The following is a 23,687-nucleotide window of genomic DNA, read 5'->3' on the forward strand; positions in this document are numbered from 1 at the left end:
GGGAGGAGTGGGCTGGTGGCTGCCCCAGCACAGGGTCAGGACCAGCAGTGCCTCCCCATCGCCCATCAGCACGTCTGTCCAGCGGCAACAGGGGATGGAGAGGGGCACAGCATGCAGCCCCCCCATCGGGAGTGGCTGCCACCTCGGTGGGGTTGAGAATGTGACATTTTGGCTCTGTGTAAGGTGCTGTGTCTCGGTTCCCTTTTCATTGCCATTATTGTCGCTCCAGTATTTGCATAGCACAACATCAAAATGTGTCAGAGCCAGAGGAAAGCGGTAGCTGCTGTTTCTCCTTTTAAAAACCAAGCAGTTATTCATGTGACACCATCACTGTCTGCATGTGTTTGGGGTGGAGGAGCATGCATGTCACCTTTGGAAAAGTTCTGCAGAGCTGAATTTAATCAAGACTGACAATCTTTAAGTCAAGCTATAAAATTCAGTAGAGAGTTATATCCCAGTAATAGACCCTATTAGAGGGTCTAGTGCAGTCTATAGATAGGATCTCTTCTCTATTAAATTCTCTAGGGCTTGAGTTCTCATTTACACAAAGGGCCCCTTTACCTGTGTAAAATGGCCATAAAGTAGGTGTAAAAATGATTGATGCTGTCTTTACAACCCCTTTACACTGGGAAAACAGTGTAAAGTGACCAGGGTGCAAATGAGAATCCCACCTGGGTTTGTGAGAGTAAATTACATCAAACCCTTCACAAATTCTGTGCGTCCATAGCGGTTTAATCCTACTCCTTTCTGTGGAATTCACCCAGAGAATACATTTCCAAAAAGAAAGGTTTTTTTATTCAACAGCTCTGGCCTTTCCAAGCCTTTTAGTCCCAGTCTTTCTCTTGGTGCAGTCCATGTGGACTCTGACATTGGGAAAAGGCAGGGAGCTGTCTGAATATATTGTGGTTGGTGAAAAACCTTTAATTAGTACTTTCTGAAAATCTTGATCCAAGCAAAATACGTGTAAAACTGGGGGGAAACAGTTCAGAACGCTACCGTGTCCATTTCCCCATGTCTTCTCTTTGGATTTTATGCTCTTGAAATATATAAAGAGGAAATACTGAAGTTAGTCTTTGCTAGATCAAAATGCTCCATATTTATTCATTAAGCAGCAAAGCACCACCAGAATACATGATGAATATTGTTTACTTCCAGAGCAAAGGTTTAAGCTTCAGCACGCTGATCAGTGAACCGAAGTCAGCAACGGCGGCCCCCGGAATTGGAGGGTGCACTTCTGTGAAGGTGCGCATCTTGTTCAGTGGAGCAGGGTCTCTCATCCAGATCTCCCATCTTTTCCCTGTTGCTTCACTGGAGGCATTTTCAGGACTCTGAGATCATTACCACCATGTCTTTCACGCTTTAGAGGAGTCCCAGCAAGTTTAATCCCGGGAGTGGGTAAGGCAGAGTCCAGGCAATGCAAGCCCAGCCCCATCTAACAGAGCTGGCCTCTGGAAGCCCAGCACCTTGGAGGTGTTGGGAGACAGGGAGTGAAAACGTGGGTGAAATGGAGGTAAAAGGATTAAGGAGACAAAAGCCTGCTCTGGTGGAAATGCCACTCAGCCAGGGCCAGCCAGGACAGCTGTTTCTCACAACAGCTTGCTGCTGCCAGCCTGCAGACACCACAGCCTAGAGCCCTGCACACCAAGTTACCTTCTGAACAGGGATATCTGGGAAAGGGCAGGGTGGAAAACATGCCCTGCTCTGCCAGCAGAGCCTTCCTCTCGCTTCACCAGCCGTTAGGGGGCAGCGCCTGGTGGCAAGGGTGGGAGGAAGCGCCAAAGCTCAGCTGTCATTCAGCCTCCCCTCAATTCCTTTCCTGCTTCTTGTTATCTTCTTTGCAGAGAGGAGAGACCACGTTTTTGACTGGAGGGAAAAGCAGGGACAGCAAGGGTCCTGTAGGTAGAAGGAAGTTCTGTCCTCTGCCGTGCACTTCCACAGAGATCACAGCTGGAGTCATGTGAGGAATGGGGGGACAAACCAGCATCTGAGTACAAGTAGCAGGTGAAGAGGCACGCCTGTGCATCCATCTCATATAGAAGGCTGGCTGTGGTACAGGTCCACAAGTGCTGCTTGCAAGCACGCTCCAATGGGTTTGAGGAGACAGACTGGTTCCTGGCACCACACAGATGGCCCCTCCAATGCTGACAGCAGGGTCTTACATCGCCAGCCTTCCTGTACCTTCCACTGCTATCTCAGCTTCCTCCAAGCATGCCTGAGAGCCAGGCTTAGGACGTCGGGTGTGTGGTGACATGTACGCAAGCAAATTGCCCCACAGTCAAGCTTACTAGTGACTGCTATTTTTGGGTGCATAAAAAAAAAGACCATTTGGAAGCTGGTCTCAAAATCCTTCATTTTCTGAAGCTCCTCTCTTTGCAGCTTGGCAAAGAGCACCCTGGTGACACTATGTCTACTCTAGAAACACATTCCATGAGAAACACTTGAGTACATACCCAGAGCAGTGCTGCAGGTGGACCGTAGGAGACCTAACTACACTGTGATTTTCTGATGCTGCAGGTATACTGGTCTAGCCCTGGGATGATGTATGATCACCATAAGGAAGAGTTTTCGGGTAATATTAGAACTACTTAGACAACTAGCTGTTTGCCAGACTGGGGTTTTGACTTCCTGGTGGCTATTTTTGCTGCAGAAACAGAAAGGCTTTGCTTCTTTGAAGCCTTCTTGAAATTTTATTTGCTTCCTCCTTGCTAATGATTATGGCACAGTTTTTCAGGCATGTGATTGCTCCACCCCACCTCAGAGACACCCATGTCCTGGCCAGGATAGGGAAATCCCTATTTATGGCAGGGTGTGAGCACCAGCTGGCTTGCCCTTGCACAGATATCTATCAGCAGGCAGTGCAAAATGCTGCCAGTTTGGAATTGCTCCTACATTTGGAAGTCCATGCTGTGCTAGTAGAAATGTAAGTTCAAGGGACAAACCAACATACTTGTCATGGTATAAGGCTAGTAAGTCATAAAGCACTTCTAGAGCCACACTTTCACAGTGAAAAAGCACTGCTTGAATGTGGTTTGTTATTCTATACTGCATATTAAGAAAGCTATTCTTTTGCCTTCATCATTATAAATGATGTCTTTGGGAGACTGGCAGTCTCTTCTTGCTTCCCTCCCTCCACCCCATTTTAAAAACATTCATTGTTGCAGGGATATATCTTTCAGGGCTTTTGGCCCAACTCCACTGCTGGTTCATAAGGCTGATTGTCTTCAGAGGAGTTACACCAAAAATGCATTTGGCCTTTTGTGCTTGGAGTATAATTGGTGGAACTGGTTAGACACCGGGTTTGGGACCTGGGATTGCAATTAGAGCAATGTCAACATAGTTTTCAACGTGACTAGTGATTTAGGGTCCTCCACTTTGGGAGTGCAACTCAAGGTTTCTTAATTGATCTTTTCTCTGAAAGTGGGGAGGAATCTGTCTGGGGATCAAAAATATCCCCAAATTCCCATTAGTGAACCCACTCATACTGTTGTTTACTAGTAATTGGTAACCTGTATCATTAGTCACTCTGAAAAGTCTTACATATATTTTATATGGCAGTTGTTTATATTCACTTTGCTGTTGGTCTCAACCTTCATTTGAAGAATCTTGACCTCCCTTATTAATTTTCCATATGTTAAGCCCTCATTAAGTTAGTGTGGGTTATGCCCAGAGCATCCAAGAGACAATATATTCCCTAGGCATGATCAGCATAATTATAATTAAGAACTTTGGACCAGATCCTTGTCTCATAAAAATTGGTATAGCTTCTCTGAAGGCAAGGACAGATACCAGGGATGGAAATGGACCCTTTATCTTAACAGCTGTAGACCTGCAGATGAGTTCCCAATGATTTTTTAAGCTCTCATTTTGTCTATGGCTATTAAAGATCCTCTTTGGTGAGTATTTGTACAGCTGCATTTTTAGGACTTTGTGACCTCTACATCATCTCACAAGAGACCTTTTGCAAGAGCAGTCATATGAAATGCTCTTAAAATGATTGAAAAATGTATTCATTAAACTGTGTGAATGCTTTTCCCTGTCAAAAACCTTGTAAATGCTCATCCATCTGTGGTGTCTATGGTGGCAGTATGCTGACATTTTCTATTCCTTGGCTAACCCCTGCCAGCCCAGAACTACACTTTCTGTTTCTGGCCTTCAGTAGCAGTTAAAGAGTAAAACCGAACTCCCACATAGAAGACCTGGTATCTATGCTTCCACATCACGAAGCATGCCGATAGACACACCAGGGCTGCGACCAGGTTGAGAGCCATCTGCAGAAGTAAGTACAGGTTGAGCATGCTAGTGAGGCTGTCACAGTCAGCTGCATCCTGGTAGATGAAGGTTCTACCAAGGGGGTCTTCAGTGTCCAGTTTGCACTGGCAGGACTCAAAGATGGTGTTGCAGGTAAATTTTGTCATCTGCAAATAATGGTGTGCAGCAAAAGCCACTGCCAAAACACAGGCAACCAGACCCACGGCACTCAGGAGAAAATACATCAACTGAAAGAAAGCAAAAATAAAGAAAAAATCAAGAAAAAATCCTCATTTTTTCCAGCTACATGGGTAATGAGGAACACAGAATGAACGCTTGCATATGGACTTCACATGGAACACATGCATTCAATGTACTACCTGGACACTGTATTCTTCAAAAATTGCAAGACAGCTATAACTCCCAAGTGATGCAAAGTTTAACAAGTGAGCTGGTTCCAGCTGGGACAGAGCTTATTTAGAGATAATTGTCTTCCTAGTAGCTAATACAGTGCTGTGATTTGGATCTAGGCTGAGAATAATGCTGATAACACAGCAATGTTTTAGTTGTTGCTGAGTAATGCTTATTCCAAGTTAAGGACTTTTCAGTCTCTCATGCTCTGCCAGTAAGGAGGGGCACAAGAAGCTGGGAGGGAGCAGAGACCTAAACTAGTCAAAGGGATATTCCATACCACAGCATGTCATGCTCAGTATACAAACTGGGAGGAGGTGGCCAGGACCCACTGATTGATTGCTGGTCTGAGACAGGCTGGGTATCGGTCAGCGGGTGGTGCGCAATTGTATTATGTGTTTATAAGGGTTAATTCCTTTCTCTTTTTGTTATCTCCCTTTTTTATTATTATTGTTGTTGCTATTTCTGTTGTTGTTGTCATTATATTTTACTTTATTTCAATTGTGAAACTGTTCTTATCTCAACTCATTAGTTTTACCTTTTTCAGATTATCCTCCCCATCCCACCAGGGGCAGGGGGACTGAGCAAGCAGCTGCATGGTGCTCAGCTGCTGGCTGGGGTTAAACCATTGCAGCAGGTTATCTCAAGAACAGTATTTCTGCCTTGCATATTTTATATGAGTATTGCCTTGCAATTTTGAGACCTGAAGAAAGCACTGAGAAATCGATGTCTCTATACAGCCAGAAGCTTTAGAGAGAGGGAGTGAGCATCTTCCTTGTACCTGCATGGGCCAGAGTCATCAGCTGAGATAAATTGATAAAGTTGCCTTGAAGCAGAGCTGAGCAGACTGAGGCTCGGGCTGACATCCCAGGCTACTGAGAAGTAGGTGTTTTTGAAACTTTGTTCATGTGTTATTCCCGGCTCTTGGTTTGCATGCCCAAACAAATCTGATTTATACTTGCAAATCAGGCAGCGAGGTGGCTGATCTTCTGCTTGTGGCCCTGTGAATGCAGCCAGCCTACTTGCTTACCAGGTCCTACTGTGGAGCACAAATTCAAATCTCCACAAAAAGTGCATGCTGTGCTCAATCTTCCTCTAAAACTTGCCCCATAAACATGGAGGAGAAGTCTTTAAAGGTGTGAAAGAGCAGTGAGCGCCCTTTATATCTCAGCGGTATGCCATGAGAAGAACAAGGGTCTACTTGTCACCCCACTACTCCTTACACCAGTGGTAGCTTTAAAATAGGGTGGCTTTTATCAAGAGTAGCTGTGTAGAATCCACCCCCACAAATACATGGAAACTGGCAGCAACTCAGACCCTTTGTCACTCTGAGTTACACCTGAGACCTTCAGATACCAGAGCATATGGACTTCCCTCACTTTCGATAGCTGGAACTGGCAGTTACTGTGCTGCATACAAAATATGTGTGAATGTATTTTAAAATCATATTCTGTGTTTAGCCAAAATAGCATTTTTGGTTCTGTTCAGCACTGTAGAAACATTTATTTTTCTTGGCGTCTTATCTGTCAGACACATGGCATGGTTGGGAATCTGTTATTTTAAACAGCAGCTTCTCTCTTTCTTAATCTCAATACTGCAAGCAAACTATCAATATAAAAGCATTTTTTATGACCTTGAAACTCCAAGTATGTATGTCTTGATAAATTTCATGCTCCTGGTGTATTTCTCTTCTGTCTACAGCATTGAATCAATCTTCCTATTCATTTGCCAGTTTGAAAAATAAAATATTTGGGCTTATTACAGATCTTAAAGCACTGTATAAATTTCCTCCCCAGATCACCAAATCCTTAAAGCAAGATCTTAATTTCCAAGACATGGCTACTATTAAATTTATTGACTTCCTGTGCAGCCTTAAACCAAGAGCAGCTTCAAAATGAGGGTAGCTCTTATTAAATGCAATAACTTTCAAGGAAAAGGTCCATAAGAAAGGTGAAGTTGGAGAATGGGGACACCTCATATAAAGCACAGAAAAAATGGAGAACTACTGACTGATGGGCCCCTTTACAAGCAAAGATATGGTAATTCATAAACTGACGGCATTACTTTAAAAGATGGTGCAAATGTGTTTGATAGAGAAAACGGAAAATGGACATTCTCTGAGGGATGAAAGTTGTGCAATGTAGGAGTCCTAGTGGACTGTCTGGAAGTCTCCAGATTCAGACCAGCAGAAGACAGAATCAGGCCTCCCTAATAAATGAGATATTAAGCCAAGACTACACGATGTGCCTGATTCTCCCTTGGCAGGTATTTTATTTAGCTGCCAACTTCTACCCAAAGTCAGGACAAAATAGGGTGAAATCCACAGCCTAAGCTACACTCCAAGTACAGTAAGCAAGAATTTGCCTGTTCTGTACCTAAAGGGAAGGAAATCCCAGTATCCAAATTACATGGGCAGCTCTTCCAGCAATCCTCAGAGCCCAACAGAGATGCATGGGGCCATTGGCGATTTCCAAATAATAGCTTATTATTCTCACAAGATGTTTGCAGAGGAATCTCTCTGCAAGCTGCTGAAAATGAACACATTTCCAAATATCAAAGGTGAGGCAAATGCAAGTACTGCCTGTGAGGGAGTACAAGACAAGAAGTGCTGTGATCCCATCAGCAGATCAACCACATGCCAGCCCTGGAGGCAACTTCAGTATCGCAAATACAACCTTGTAGTAAGCTCTGCCCACAACCATAACTTGCCACTGGAAAACCATTTTTTAACAGCCTCAGAGAGATAGGCATTGCAATTGCTGTTTGAATAGAAGGAGGGAAAGGAAGCAGGAAGAGACATCATATGACGAGGTCAGAGCATGGCAGCTTTCCCTCCTCCAGGTTCCTTATATGAAGAAGAATCTTTTAACAATATTTACTAGCAAAAGTTTTGCTCTGTGCCAAATAAAATTCAAGAACCTAAGATGGATCGAGTTCCTTGTGGAAAAGGCTTCTCATAGTTGTCAGCAGTGAAACCAGAAGTGTTTGCAGACATGGATCCAAGGGACCTCTTTTGAAGGTGGTAGTGACTCAGGCTCCCTGTGCAGGGAGCAGGAACCGCACTGTGTGCTACGGTGTGGGAAGCTGGGGCTGTGCGAGCAGGAGGGTGTCATGCTACTGTGGAAGATGCTGACGAGGATCACAGTGAATGATCTGTCAAATATTAGCAGATAGCCCAGGAAGTCCACAGGAGATCTTAAGATTTTCCTATGTGGGGTTTTTTGGTTGGCTGGTTTTGGACAAGGGAAGAGGATGTCCCCTCTCAAATACACACGAAATAGCTGGACATGTGGCTTTGCCATATTACGGAGCATGCTTCCTGCTGATGCAGAGATGGGGCAAGGCAGAAATTTAGCCTGGGACTTGCCATTGCTCCCGCCAAAGTGCAAAGCCACCCTCCCTTTGGGTGGTGGTCTTCCTTTTCCCTGGTTGCACAGGGTGTTGTTAATACCCTCAGTCTCATGAAGAGATTTCTGCCAAAAGGAGTTCTAACACCTCCTCCTTTAACAGGATCCAGGGCTCATGCAAGTGTGAAATGAAAGAAGCAGCTGTTGAGAAGGAGGAAGGCAGAGAGGACTGCATGTGTCTCCTGCTGTTTCCCACCCCGAGGGAGTCACTCACAGTGGTCATAGAGTCACCTCAGGGGTTAACCAAAATCCCCTAGGCCTGTGACTGTGTATGGTCCTCCTTCCAAACTGACCCTTGGGCTAGGCAAGGGGTTCCACGGTGCTCTTTGCACTGCAGAGAAGTCCAGCCAAAATTTTCTTCTAGGGTGATGCTCAGCAGCCAGTGCAGTTTCAGTGGGCACTAGCCTGAGGGCAGGGCCTGAGCTAGGGAGCAAGTCCCCGGGAAGACAGACACAGCAGATAGGGCTGAACCCAACCACGCTGCTAGATGAAACATCAGGCCCCCAAGCAGGAGAGAATGACCAGAGTTACTTGGCTTTGTCTCATGATTGCAATTTTGCATCCTCAGCCTTGTGACATTTTTTGGTTCAGAGGCAGCCTTTCACTGACAGCTGAAGATCTGAAAAGTGATATTGGGGATTTAGATGAGTCCTAAGGTGAGATGTATGACCAAAGGGCTGGAGGAGACTCTTAGCTCCAACTTGGTTTAAAATAGGTACGTGCTCTGCAGCCAGAAGCCATTTCTTCAGAAAGGCAGCGAAGGGGGTAGGCACTGTGGAACAATGGCTCCCAGTGCGAACATAGGACAGGAGAGATGAAAAGCCTGGTCAAGATGCAGTTTTGTGGCATGCTGCAATAGGAAACCTGGGGAAGGTAGATTCTGGGGAGGAGAATGCCTCGGGTAGGCAGCAGTCCATGGGCTATGGACCGAACCAGAAGTCTTTCAAGGGAGACTTCAGCTCTAATTCTGCCAGGGGATGAGGAATGACCCATTTTACATTTCCTGGGGAGCCCTTCTACATTCTCGCTGCAGCGATGGCTCATGCTCCTCACTGCCAGGGTGGGCGGTGTTACTAAGGGTGGCAGAGACATCTGAGCTGCCCAGCCCAACATGCCATTCCCACCACGAGGGATGACTCCCTTCCTGCTCGGATGCCAAGTTCAATTTAATGCTGCAGGGCAAGCAATAAAAAGCCTGGCGTGGCAGCTTCCGCCCAGCCCGGCAGCTCCCTGGGCAGCTATAAGGCTTACTTGCGGGTGTAAAGGTGATGGGCGAGAATGAGGAGGCAATCAAAGGGCAGAAACAATTGTTGTTCTCCCTTTCTTTATGTAAGTATGGGAGAAGCTTGAGAGAGGCACAAAAGACACACCGGGGTCTAATTTCTAAAGGGAGGATGAATGCCAGGTTTCAAAAGCCACTCCTTGCGTTTTATTTCCTTCTGCCTTTTTCAGTTAATAATCACTGTTATTTTGTGTTGCTTGCATCAGTATTTTTCTTGGTTGTTATGTGTCTGCAAAATATTAAGAGCCTGGAAAATTACAATAATAAGAAAAAATAGCCCAGGAAAATGGTGTTAAAAATGCCCCATCTGGACCAAGCATTCTTAGCCTTTCTTTTCTAGCCATTTACCAGTGTCAATGAAGAATAGGTTTGGGGACTAAGGCAGACCATGGTGCACGGTTTCTGCACCTCTATTACAATGCTCAGATGGGAATTTGCTTAGTGGAAGAATGCTTTATTCTATGGTTGGCTAATGCTTTCCCATGTTCACTAGTGCCTCACCCTGACACAAGGCACCGTGTGCTGATACATAGCTATCAGTGCTCAGGTACAGCCTCTCTATCCCCAGCCATGGAGGTGGGCAGGTAGAGATTTGCAGCCACAATTTTTTATAGCCACTTGTGCCTATGAAGTTTCTTATTTCATGGTGAGGAGCAAATCTGCTGGGAAGATGCTGAGATGCTTCTTAGATCACATTAAAAATTAAAACTTGATTAAAGTGGACCCATTTTATACCACCCTACACCTGCTCCAACTCTCTATGAGTATTTCTACTTTATCAGTAACCCTCAGTCTTTCACCGAACACTTCCCAAGTTATTCCAGCTTTGTTGATTCAGATCTCTTTGATATTCTTAAAAAATGGCAAAAAAAAAACAACAAAAAAACATGTTCTGATTTGTTCTGATACTGCTCTGATTTGAAATATTCGTTATTATAGTTTCTCCTTTATAGGCTACAGTTTCTTCCTTAGCTGCCTGGAAAATACCAGAAAACCATTCTTGCATTTCAGGTGCATTTTCACTTCTTTTCATGTGGTCTTAAAAATATCTCCAGTATCAGTTTTTCTATTTAACAACATGAGAAGGAAAATAAATTAAAGTTGAGGTACCTTTACTGTGAACTGCACACACGTCTTCTCATCAGGTTGGTATGAAATGCAAAGCATAACAAATCCCACTAAGGACACCACACAGACCTGCAACAGAAGAGATATAAAATGTGTCAAAGTTAAAGAAAATAAACTAACAAATAAAGCCATGAAAATAATTATTTCCTTTTTTTTTTCAAGCCCAAACACCTTTCTGTGTTAGCAGGACCGTAACTCAAGGAGCAGTGTGTAAGTGAAGTTGTCCAAGTAGGGGCTACAGCCATGCATGTAAGAGCCTCGTACCTGTGGATGCACCTGCGAGAAGGGAAGAACTTTTACTTTACAGGCACTGATGTACGAAAAACTTACTCAGAGGGACTTTTTGAATCAGATCTACAAAGACACAGCCCAGCAATAGCCTTGAGGATCTATTTTGAGGTTTTGCCTATGTAACTAATGATCAAAAAGGAGCAGAAGTCTTATGAAGTTGAACTTGCAAGCCCAAAGAGCACCATTCTGTGTACCACTGGGTGCTGCCAGGGTTTTTATGTCACCAGTGCAAGTTGTAAATCAGTAACCATAGCTGCCATTGGATAAGAAGCCGCACAGTTTATAGGGGTGGCTTTGACCCTTTCCTAGAGTAGACACCTTCTCAAAGAAGACATCTCTCCTGCAGCCTGACACTGCATTTTAGCCCTGTGGCAGTAATTTCTGAAGGTTAACAGCAATGAAAAAGTATTTACGTACTTTATTATTGGTTTAACTGTCTTTATTATTTATTCTAAAGGTTGAGATTTATTTGCAGGAGCATATATTCACTGGAAGGCATTTTCCAGCCATGTAAGGGAGAAGATCCTGCTCTGAGGAGCTAGCCCAGTATGATAAGCATTAGAAGGGACCTTAGCTGAGATCAGCCAGCATGCTTTCAGAGGTCTTGTCTTCACACATGGCCAGGAGCAAGTGTTGACCTCCTTGCTAGGAGCACCTTGATTATAAATGATAGGTATTAAATTCTCAATGACAACAGCAAGAAACTGTATTTTTTCCCCCCTTCATTTTACTTCAGAGGGTTTGAAGACTTCTCATTAATTTGAGGTGTTCTGCTTTCCCAGAGCAGTGGGATTTGCCCTCTCAGGCCAGACCCAGGTGTGAGTTGCTTTTGCTCATGGGTGGGACTACACCATGGAGATGCCAGCAGGAGTGTGGGACTCCTTCACAGCCCCATCCCTGCCTGCTTGCTGTGTGTTCTGGCACTGCTGTTCACATCCAGATATCCAGCTCCATAGGGAACTGCTTGACCTGCAGTGAAAAATGCGTGTCTTTCTAGACAGCAATGGTGAAACACATTTCCTTTATGATCTGATGCGTAAAGTACCCCAGTTTTCTTTATATCTGCATTATTGGTATAAGGCACTAGGCACCAGCTCTGTGAAGGAAGAGTGCCTCTCAATACACGGGTAGTCATGCCCTCAAGAACCTGCGTGATTAATAACACTTTTCCCCATAAAGTTTTATTTCATGTCATTTCAGTAGGACATGAATAGAAGTATTGCCCGAGAACATTTCTAAAGAAAGCATCAGTATTATTTACTCCTTTCCATGTCATGTGTATTTATATTCTGGTCCTATGACTTACACATGGCCTCCAATTTATTTGTTTTCTTCTTTTTATTGTTGACAGCCATAGCTGACAGGGCTGTCGGGGGAAAAAACAACCTTCCTTGTCAAAGGTCCTTCAGTGCTGGATTTCTTTTTGCCCTATAGTGCTTCTACGTGACTCACCCATGTTTTATTTCTCAGGATTAATCACCTACGTCCTTGTTCCCTTGGACTGTGTATTAATCTTTTAATTCAATTAACATGCCCATAAAACTTAAATCTTAAGGACATCATATCTAGTGATACCCAAATGATAAATTCCTCCAGTGGCAGCAGTGACTGAAGGAAAGAACATGAAGTGAGAACTAAAAAATATTCTTAAATATACTCGCTTAACATTACATGCCCAAATTCATGTGAAATCAAAGGGGCTGCTCATGTCAAAGCTAAACCTAAGTATCTGCAGGATCTGGTGCTGAAGGATCTTGTTATGACCAATAAATTAGACTTGCTTTGCTTCAGCTACACTAGTAGGCATTTACGCTTACAGGAACCGAGGGCCAGATTTGCCTTCAGGTTACTCCTGTGAGACATCATGGGACTGTGCCTGTTTTCCCACAGAAAGCCGACAGAACTGCATTCATTGCCGAAGGCAGAGTCAGATACCAGCAGTGAGATACTCTCTCTACCACCAAGTGCCTCGCACAGCTTCTGCAAAAACCCCACCAGATTTCCACGTGGCAGGATCAGGTCTCTTCAGAAAGCTTCCCATACAAAAGACTGCCGTTTAAAAAGGTTTTCCATTCCTGCACGTGCTTTCTAAAGTTCCTCTGGGATTTTAATAATATACTCAGGGATACTTGAAGAGGCACACTTGTAGAGAGGTACTTAGAAAAGATTACACTGGGTCAGGATTCCAGCGAGTCTTGGGCAGGATATTTCAGAAGGCTTAAATATTTCTTTTATAGCAATATGCCAACATTTGCTTTTAACCAGGGATGCGTATTTTTGCAACTAAAAGCAAAAAATAATGTTGCTGAGAATTATGACCCATGGATGTTTTATATTTTAGTTCTTTAAAGGTAAATTCGATCATTGGAGCAAACCAAAGTGTGGAACAGAAAACGGCTTTATGCTCCTATTTTATACATTATTAATAGACCAGTTTTGAATTATACCTGTGAAGTGTAATAGAATAACTTTAAAAATCCTCTGTTAAATATTTTTTTAGAACCCGCTAAGTAACTAAGACAGCTGCAGGCACATTACGGATGCTGTTGATGCCGATTGCTAAGTAGCATTAGGTAATCCTGTGTCCTAATGCTTCAATAGCCACTGCAATATCCCAGCATGAGGCATACATTTCCTATGCCTTATTGACTAAGCACACAACATAAAATGCAATTGAACTTGCTTTAGCACTTGCTTGCCACCAGTCGATACGTATTTGTTATACAAATAAAATAGATCCCATAAGAGCTGCAGAATAGCAGTTAATTAGATCAGCTTTTGTAACCGTAATCTGGAAAGCCAGAAATATGTATTTCTGTGCTGAGTAAATTTCAACTCAACTTCATTTCAAGATCCTATTTCAAAATTTCCAGATGGACTAACACCATTTGCAGAATAGGTAGTGGTATGAAAGGCTGTCCAAGGAAAAAATTTATATTTAGAAAAGTGCTGCCTAGAAAAAGACCCGAATGCAATACAGAAGTATTTAGGAAGGGTACAGATTTAATTCTGGTTAAGGCATACCCTGGGAAACATCCCAGTCCACAATCCTGGGAAAACAGCTCGTTACTAGAGCTGGCTAAGAAACTTGAGAAGTTTATGCTGTAGAAAAGTTTCAATACTACTTTTTTGTTTCATGGGAAGCAATAGACCTTCCTTCCACTGCGCAGGAACATCTCAGGGTGGAAAAGTCACTTAAGAATTATTGGGTTTTAAACTACAAAATTGAAGTAGACATTTTCCAAGTTGCCCCCACCCCAAAGAGGGCTAGAGCCTGTTGTCATGAGAACTGAATCAATTTTCTATGGATTTAATCAGGAACGGAACCTGACCCGACTGCATTGAAGAGTGGGTCCCAGTTAATTTGCTGGAAGGATCCCTGCACTCACGGCGATCTAGCGTGCAGTCCTTGGCTCTTCAGGACTTTGGCAAACCAGCTCTCCCTGCATGCTAGCACAACTGGGTGTTTCTCACAGCTTGGAGCCTCACACACTGCAGCAAAATAGATGGCTCAACAGTGAGACTGCAACCATACCACAGTACACGTTCAATACTTGCAAGGAGCATGCTTTTACATATCTTAAAACCAGAACTCAAGCAGTAAATAAGATCAGTTTCAGCCTTTGTGTACCCCAAATCCTTCACCATCAGCTTTACTTTAGCTGGTATCACTGTGCTGAAGAGCTCCAGCTACCACTGAAACTCAGCGGGTTGACACCCTGCCCAGCATGGTGCCAGCATCCTCCTGCATCAGCCAAGCCTGTCCCTCCCACTAAACTTATGACACTTCTTAAAAGTGTCATGGGTGAGAAAAACAGGTTTGTCATCTCCAACAGGAACATACAGATGGCAATGCAGAAGGGTGTTTGGACAAAGCCCACAGATATTGCCACCCAGAGAGGACCACAAGGTTTGGGGCAAGGGAGCCTCTCTCCCTGTCCTCAACTCCCTGCAGCTCACTCATCTCTGGTCCTGCAAGGACTAAGCACAAGGTGTACGAGCAGCACAAGGGCACCACATGATAGTGATGAAGATGGATACGTAATATATGTAATTTGGGGAAATATGAACGCATAAAGCACATATTTCCGCTGTGGTTTGCATTCATTACCTTTGCATGCTAATATATTAATGTGGTTTGCTTTATTTTGCCAGATTTCAAACCACAGATTTCTCTAATGTCTGCATCTCTCCTTTGTCTACTTGTGAAACTGTCTTTTCTTTTGTTACTGCTACAGTTTTAGCCTGAGTGTTGCTATAGACTAGGTGGTTTCCTACCCAGAGCATCTTTGAAACACTGGCACGTGGGTAAAGAGGGAGAGTTAGAAACTACCAAGAAATAAAGGAAGGAGGCAACAATCTGGTTCAAAGGAGCATCTTTGGTCTATGCCATAACACAAGACAAATGCTGCAGCCACTCACAAAGAGATAGTATAGGTCATCAGCTCTTGGTATGGGGGCTTGTTAGCAAGAACCTCCTGCAACAACCTTTAGGGGCAGAAAGCAAACACCTTGGAGGACAATACCTCTCAAACATATACGGTGCAATACCACACAGCATTGCTGAGACCCACAGGTGGACTCTTCCTTTTTAATAAGAATGTAACCTCTCAATCTTCAGGGCAATGATTATTGTAATAATGAAGAACTTTTCATTATGGACAAGTTATTTTATCGTTACTCACTTCAAGACACTAAGGATCTTTCTGTTTGTAGAGACAAGGGTAAAGAACTTTTCTATCTCTAGTAGCTATCTCTGAAGTCTCTGGCTTACCCTCAGAGGTGATATTTGGCTTGATGGCTAACCTGCTTTATCAGATATAGCAAGGCTTAGCTCCTATTCACAACTATGGAGAAGCCACGTTATCCATCAAATTTAACACTCCCAATGGGCATAGACTTTGATGTAAGAATTAACATTTTCTTGTCAGCTTTGCTGTGACAAATCAGGATCATCTCTGATGCCAGACATCCGTACAGGCTGTTGCAGACAGCAGCACTGATGATTATTCACTTTATGAGGTTTGAGGAAACTGCAGTGAAAGCTGGTGTTACCGGCAGCTTTCACTGCTAGCTTTCATCAACCTCAGGTCACCCTGGGTCTCAGTACCACATGTAAAAGAAGCCAGTCTGCCACACAGAGGTATTGCACCTTAATGTTTTTTTCTGCTTACAGATTTCTTATTAGGTTTAAGCACAGTCCAGTTGCATATAAATTGCTCCCAGAATCAATAGCTGTAACAATAATGATAAACATGTATATTGTGGTTGCAGGCAAAGGCCATCATCAAATAGGAAATCATTCTCTTAACAGCCATAAAACCCATCATAACTGACCATCCCTGCTCCACCTACAGAATAAAATAACGATGTCTTTACTACAGGTCCCTTCAAGACACACAATAACACACCACAGCAGATGCCCAATTCTGTAAAGTCATCAAAACCCTGCAAGAACATTCATAATCAAATGAAATGGTATTTTTCCTTAGCAATATTTGCTGCTTATGTCAGTTGCTCATCAGAGGAAATGGTCACTTGTGCTATGGTAAGATTTAATTCCCAAGTCAAGGGCTACCATCACTTCCAAAGCAGGAGCTGCAGCAGCAGTCCATTACTGCTGTTCAGTCAGAAATATACTGCTAGGTGGTTAAATGCCTGAGGGAACAAAAACAAAACCAGAAAAGTTAAAATTTCCAAAAGCCAGTAATGATTTGCAATGTAAGAAGTGCAGTATGGCTGAGCGCTACATGAAAATGACTTTGAGATATGTCCATGACTATAAACCTATGGAAAACCGTGATCTCTATAGCCATAAGGTTGCCCAGGTGAGGAAACCTGTTTGAACAATCTCCCTCTCCAAATCTTTCCTAGGCTTTTTGCACAATCACAGTCCAGCCAGGAACTGTGATTACCTCCCTCCTTCCCCTCAAGGCTGTAGCTAGACCAAGGGGCTAAACCACACTGGTGTCCAAAATTAGATCAGCACTTGACCAGCTATCACACAGACCTTCTCAAACCATTCTTACAGAACATTTCAACATTTTCTCCCATGAAAGTTTTCCAACTTATATCTGATCAAAATAGAAGTATGGATTTGAGATAATGAAGCAACAATGCATAGTCACTCTTAGAAAATGATGAGATTTAATGGCAGAGGGCTCTGAGGAATACAGCTCTGGTGCTACACACATATATGGCTGCAAACAAGCGCTGGAAACCTCACCATAGCATATTGCATGCACAGTACCTTGCATACCATCCAGAGTTTCACATACTTTGGAGAAGGTTCAATTAAATATCTAAACTTGGAGGCTCTTCTTGAAGGCAGTCCTTCCTCAGACCTTTTGATATTAGCCCATGGCTAATTGAAGCTAGCTAGTATAAAAAATGGATGCCTGCCTGCCTATAATTTCCATTAGTGGAATGGTGCTTTGATGGCACAGTCGTAAAGTGCCACTTTTCATTTCAAATTGGTACGGGTTTCCCTAATAACAAGTAAAAGTTAAAAACACAGCAAGGCTATACAGGAGGGAAAGCCTGACTGAAAGCCACCTCCACAATTGCTGTAGGAAAGGTGTCAAAAGCAACAACAACAAAACCTCAGCAAGGAGCCAGGGCTAACAAGAAAGCACCTCTCTTCTTTCGGGCTTTAAAAGAGAACACGTTTCGGGGGTGATTGAATAGTCAATCATCCCCCATATCAATACAGACGGGGAGCGGTTGCCTCTTGCTCTAGCTGGGGATGCTTCCCAATTATTGACCCTCTCTAGGAAGATAAAAAGATTGCCTCACACAGAAAGTGGCTGTCTGATGATTAGAAGGGCCACCACTGTGCAGCCAGAGCGTCCAGCCTTGTGGAAAAATGTTACATCCAGCAGGTGTGAGGATCTGGAAAGAGAAAGGCAAGGAGGCTGACAGGGGTTCACCCAGACAGGTTTGCCTAGTTTTATCATGTGAGAAAGGCTTTCAGGTGGGAAAATCTATAGAGCCTCATCTGTGGGGAAACTGTCACAGACAATGCGGCCCACGAATTGCTTTGTCACAGGGAGCCAGGGAAACCATCTATGTTATAGGAACAGCTACAGGTACAGCAAATTCATTCCAGTCCAGAGGAGCACAGGCTTAACCAACCCCAGCTAATCATGAGGGCACAGCCCTGATTTCTAACTTATATCACTTTATAGCACAGTACCACCCTTCTTTCCCTAGACGTCTGTATACAATGCTTCATTCCTTCAGCATCCATCTCACAACAACATTCTCAAAGCTTCTTTTTAACAGTCATATGCATCACCACCATTGCATCCATTTTCAGGACTAAAATCCCAGCTCATGGCCTCTCCCTGTTGTTATCTTCTACCATTTCAAAAGTTCAGCTTAATTTTAGGGGTCTTGCTGCTTCCCTAGGAACTCAGGATGCCAGAATGACTTTGCCAAGAGCCATACATGCCAAAGAGGCTGCTGTGTGCAGGGAGCTTCCTGCCCTTCCAGCCTCAAAATGGCACAAACCCTGACAGCCTGAAGAGGCAGAGGCTAGTTTAGCACTGCCTGTTACAGGCAGCGCTATTGATTTTGGCACTCAGGTTTACCAGCCCATGAGCACGTGCTGAGTCAGTGGCTGGACCTACCATCTGAGTCAGACTCACGCAGGAGTACATCAATTAAACAAACATCTCTATTATTATCATCATCTGATAGGAATACACAGTGTCAAGGGATAGTCCTGGCTGCTTGCTGCCTATGCTGTAGCAAGCACTAAAAGATCTTTGGAGCATGAAAGCCAGCCAGACTCCTCTGCCAGCCCAGGTTGCCTTGCACCATTCCCCAGTGCAGCCATGCAATGCCTCACATCTCCTGCAAACCATCCCTCACAGCTGCTTTTTTCAGCCATCACAGGATCTTCATTTGTCTCACTTGTCTGCGAGATGCTCAAAGCAAAGAATTTGCTTCCTAAAGTTTTGGCTTCTTTTTTTTTTTGAAGTTTCTTTAAAAATATATAAAAACTTAGACATAAACATTTCCTACTCCAAGTAAATGAAGAATAATTAAATTGCTTTTTCAGCTGAAAGTCTACCTGCCTTTTGCACCACAAAGCCCCACATCAGCCTCACTTCATCAGGGCACAGAAGCCGATGCTTGAACACACCGATGCCAGAAAGCAACAAGCCATGGCTACCCCTTGAGTAAAGCTCAGGCACCCTCTGGCCTGGGAAACACAGAGGAGATGTGGCCATGAAAGGGCTGAGCAGGGAGAAGCATCGGAGCTCCTGGGCTGAGGGCTCAGCCCCTGACAGATCTTTTGAGATACTTTTTGCAATAACATAAGTGACATCTGGAGCCATGAGCTGCTTGAGAAACAGCTTGTGTTTTGCTTAATGTCTTTTAAACCCCCAGTTTCGTGTACATCCAACCATATAGATGGATCTTAAATCAGTTTCTGACAGAAATAATAAACACCCTGGGTAATCATTTCTGATGAGCATTTCTGTAACTTTCTTAACTGCCTGAGTCTGCAAAACGGGGCTGGAAGGGAGCTTGCCTGTGAAAACTCTGATGCTCTCAACTTTTGATCACAGGAAATAATCTAAGAGCAGATTTTTCAAGGGGAAATACATCGTTTCTTCTTCTGGGTGTCAAAAGGCCACAGGCTAATGAAAAAGAATGAAAAGGATACCATTAATATCTACTGTTTCTGCAACACTTTTCATCTGAGTATCTCAAAGCAAGGGCTGACAGATAGCCATTATTAACCCCACTTTACCGGGGAAATAACAAAGTCTTAGTAAGGTTAAGTAACTTGCCCAAAGCTATGCAGCAAGTCAGTGGCAAGACACAGAAAAAAGGGGGAAAAAAAAAAAAAGCAAAAATAAAGCCCTGCAGTCTTGGGTGGATTTGTGAAGATTTTGTCCAAGCTCCTTCAAAACAGCAAGAAGAAAGAGACTGCCAGGGTGGTATAGCCTGCAGTTTTGGGTGCCCCAGACAGGTCTCAGAGAGGAGAGACATAGACATCTTCACTGTAAATGGCTACAGGTAGGTGAAACAAGTGTTTCAAACACCTGCCTGTTTTAATTGTTTTTATTATCCTGTCCCTAGCAATGTGGAAGAGTAATTTTACAGGGAATAGGTTGTTGAGACTGAAGCAGAAGTGATAAATCACATAGGCTCCGTGGTTTCTGTCCATAAACCTTTCCTTTGGTTTCTGACTCATGTCCCACAGATTTCAGATGAAATGCATTTCCAACTAGTAGGTTTTAGCCAGCTTTCGTGGTGAAATGATTCTGATGCAACACAAGCTGTATCTTTTCCTTCTGCAGGAGCTGCAGGAGGGAAGGGGTGGTGCCAGGCACCCCTCAGGGTATTGAGGACCTTCTCTCCCTGTCAGTGAATCACTGGCCACATTTATTCCACAGGATGGTAAACCCAGTTCCTGGCCTGTGCTATTCTCACAAACCTAGGCAGTCAGGTTTTGAACCAGTTTAGTTCAGATTGCCTTGCGTGGTGTTCCTTGGTAGCTTTTTTACTGTTGCTACTTCTGTAAAGAAGTTCCTTTTCATTCATGGCAATGTACTAAAGCACTTGATTTTCAGCAAGGAACACTATCACCATTTTGCCACTAATTAAGCAAAAAAAAAAAGAAAATAAACCAACCTTTCAGTCAATCAGGGTCTATTTAACACATTTACACTTTTCCATCATTTTTCTGTCATGCTGCATTAACAGCCGTGGGGTCAAATCCAGCCCTGGTGTAATTCCAAAGGAGTAACACTAGGAATGAGCTTCACCCATTATCTCTAATGTTGCTAAAAAGGTCTCCATAATAGATTTTTTAAGTTCTTGATTCTGAATACTAATCAAGTCCTTTAAAAAGAGCACTTGAGTGGGATGCTACTAAAACAAATATGCTCTGGTATTTTACACCACATCTTTCTGTTCTGCTGCTCATTTCTTTGCAAACAAATGAGTTTTGGGAAGTCACTTTCTGCCATGAAGTTTGTTCTCAAGCAGCACGTGGGTCATCCAACCCCTACCTATATGCCCTGCATGCAGCCTTTCACAGCAGCCCAAGAGCCAGCCCACAGGACATCCAGCCACATGTAGGGTGTCATAGCCAAGGGTCCTCCTTCACGGACCTGTTTACCCTCTCAGCTCTCCAGAGGCCACTCCACAGCTCAGTAGCAGCACCCTGTGACCTGCACACCCAGAAACTCCAGCTCAGCCGTTCCTGGACATCGCCATCCAATGTCCCAGTAAGCACCAAATACCTCCAAAGCAACATCACAGCACAGGAACAAAGTAAATGCAGCATTATTTCATACCTCCTGCATTTTGCCCCTCAGATACGTGCTTTACACTACTCCCATAGCGCATCAGCCATGATCGAGCTTTGCCTGATGTGGTCATCTAAATGTCACTACTACTTGTGGCTGTTGATAAAAGTGAGGGGTTACAGCTCTGTTTTCAAAAAGTAGTAACTTTTGAGGGGTTTCAGGCCTCCCAGAGGGAGATCAGGCATATGTGAATATCTCGGATGGATGCTGTTTGGACACTGATGACATTCACATGGGCCAGGGGCTGCTTTGTTGGCTTTTCTCATATGCCTAACTTCATTCTAGTTTGTCCAGCTCACTCTTTCCCTAGCTTTTTCTAGTGAAAGAGCCATTTCAAAACTGGGATACTACTCGTGTGGTCTGGAAAACGCAACATCTGACCTCCAGAATTCCCAAAATAAACAAAAGCAGTGAAAATGTCACATGCTGCTATTTTATCATCTGTACTATCCCCTGGTTTGTAACAGTGAAAACCCCAGGAGGAAGTTCTGCTCCTGAGCAAGGGCAGGCTCTCACCCGCAAAACATCACATACCTCTTCAGCTGGAAGAGAAACAAGAAGGACCAGATGAGTAAGAGACCTCTTCCTTCAGCAGCTCAGGCCCTGCTCCTTCCACTCTTTGGGAAGTCATCCAACAGGATTAATACAGCAAACCCTAAACAGTTCAGGTGTTCAGATAATCCTCTGACTAGCAAAGAATTACATTCTCAGAAGAGGCTCCCATAGCTGTTTAGCGCATCAAGAAATCTGTAAGTACCTAAACATGAATTTATTTGCTGGGAGTTCTTACAGTCTAACAACATACAAAACAGTGCTAACACATCAGTATGCATTTTTCCTGAAGCCTGCTGCCTAGGGGGGAAAAAAATGCACACTAAATTACATCCGAGGCACATCCCAGGCTCATAATCATAGAATCACAGAATCACAGAATCACAGAATCATAGAATCATAGAATCATGGAATCATAGAATGGTTTGGGTTGGAAAGGACCTTAAGATCATCTAGTTCCAACCCCCCTGCCATGGGCAGGGACACCTCACACTAAACCATGTCACCCAAGGCTCTGTCCAACCTGGCCTTGAACACCGCCGGGGATGGAGCATTCACAACTTCCCTGGGCAACCCATTCCAGTGCCTTAACACCCTCACAGTAAAGAACTTCTTCCTTATATCTAACCTGAACTTCACCTGTTTAAGTGTGAACCCGTTACCACCTGTTCTGTCACTACAGTCCCTAGTGAATCACTGACCCTGTCCCTCCACAACCAAACCACACATCCCTGAGCACTTGACCACGCGGGTCTACACTGTGCACAGCACCGAGACCCCTCACCTCCTCCCCACCTCAACAGGTGCTGGGACCAGCCAAGGCTTCCCCACTGGGGATGCCTCCTATTTACACCCAGCAGGACCCTGCCCTTTACCCTGTCACCACCAGCCCATGCAGCGAGGCTGGCGTGTCACTCAGAACTGCATGTGACTTGGCCGCTGGGCCCTGGGATGCACTTTCTTTCCCTGCCACGCTACCCACCACTGAGCCAGCCCCTTCCCCATGGCCACATGCGGTCTGTCCCTCAGCTGTGGGAGCAGCAGGGAGGAAGAGGGTTAAATCACAGCGGTTCTATGACACAGCACAGCGAGGAAGCTGGAAAGACAGCCATGTCTCTCCTCTCATTATTACCAACACACCCAGCTAAAAGTTGCAAATTCTAGAGTTACGCTCTCACTTCTAAAACCTGATTGTTACAATTTGGTGGGGAAACGGGGAAGGCAGTGTAAGTAATCAGCATTTTTTTTTTCAGCATCACCAGACAGGAGTTCACTGCAAAGCAGAAGTTAATAAATACATCTAGTGAACAGCAACCCTGCATTTTACTTAAGGTCTGTTGGGTATTGCAGGGAAGAATAAGAAAGATTGTGTTATTCTGCAGGAGCAGTTTCCTTGGAAAAGTATACCCAGACATTTAATCCCAGGAATATTTAGTTAGCATAACTCACATGGTGTTGTGCATGCAGTTGGTTAGTCTAAAGTGGAGCGTCATGCAACTTGCATTAATGCTGGCAAAGGCACTTTATGGAGAAACAGACTTTATGCTTACAATTATCCCAGCCCAATATGGAGTGTCTCTGACTAGCAGAGAAGAACTGATGCCTGCCATAAGGAAGCCCAGCACTGTTACAGAGACGCCTAATGCCAGCTGCAACAAAGCAAACAGCAGTGGGAAACGGCAGCCACAACAAGTATGGGATTCCTCCTCCTGGCCAGCTTTGGGATCCCCCTTGGTTTTCTTCCGCTTCTTCTTCTTCATCTCAGACTCCTGCGTCTTGCTCGAGTCAGTGCCTCTCTCCCCTTCAGGTGCCTTCAGGGACGTGCTGTGCTGGGGTTTCTTCTCCTTCTTTCCCATGCCGATGAACTTTAGGTTTTCACGTGCGTGTGTGTGTGCGCACACTGATGGGGGTGTGAGGTTTTTTGCCCCCCAAAGCTTTGCTTTGTGCTGGCTGAGTTGTTCCTGGTATTTGAATCAAGGAGGCTGAACAAATATGGAAAACATTTGGAGCAGATTGTCAGAGCTTCAAAATGCCACA

At 44.2% G+C, this 23,687-nt stretch overlaps 1 protein-coding gene across 1 annotated transcript; it reads right to left on the reverse strand.

The window, feature by feature from the left end:
- Window positions 1–1,072: 1,072 nt before the first annotated feature.
- Window positions 1,073–23,687, reverse strand: SSPN (sarcospan). The gene is made up of 3 exons (XM_061472141.1): window positions 23,201–23,687; window positions 10,459–10,545; window positions 1,073–4,496 (listed from the first exon to the last, which is right to left on the reverse strand). The coding sequence occupies exons 1-3, from the start codon at window positions 23,504–23,506 to the stop codon at window positions 4,131–4,133; spliced, it is 759 nt and encodes a 252-aa protein (XP_061328125.1). The 5' UTR covers window positions 23,507–23,687; the 3' UTR covers window positions 1,073–4,130.

Source organism: Pezoporus flaviventris, unplaced genomic scaffold, assembly GCF_033815535.1.
Source record: "Pezoporus flaviventris isolate CSIRO_AGI_PZ_B2104156 unplaced genomic scaffold, CSIRO_AGI_Pfla_v1 ptg000070l, whole genome shotgun sequence".
Lineage (NCBI taxonomy): Eukaryota > Metazoa > Chordata > Aves > Psittaciformes > Psittacidae > Pezoporus > Pezoporus flaviventris.

Coding starts and splice junctions, on each gene's coding strand:
- SSPN (XM_061472141.1), bottom strand. CDS start 23,506: ATGGGAAAGAAGGAGAAGAAACCCCAGCACAGCACGTCCCTGAAGGCA. Junction 10,546..23,200: donor CATATTGGGCTGGGATAATT/GTAAGCATAAAG, acceptor CTTCTGTTGCAG/GTCTGTGTGGTGTCCTTAGT. Junction 4,497..10,458: donor GTGTGCAGTTCACAGTAAAG/GTACCTCAACTT, acceptor GCTTTCTTTCAG/TTGATGTATTTTCTCCTGAG.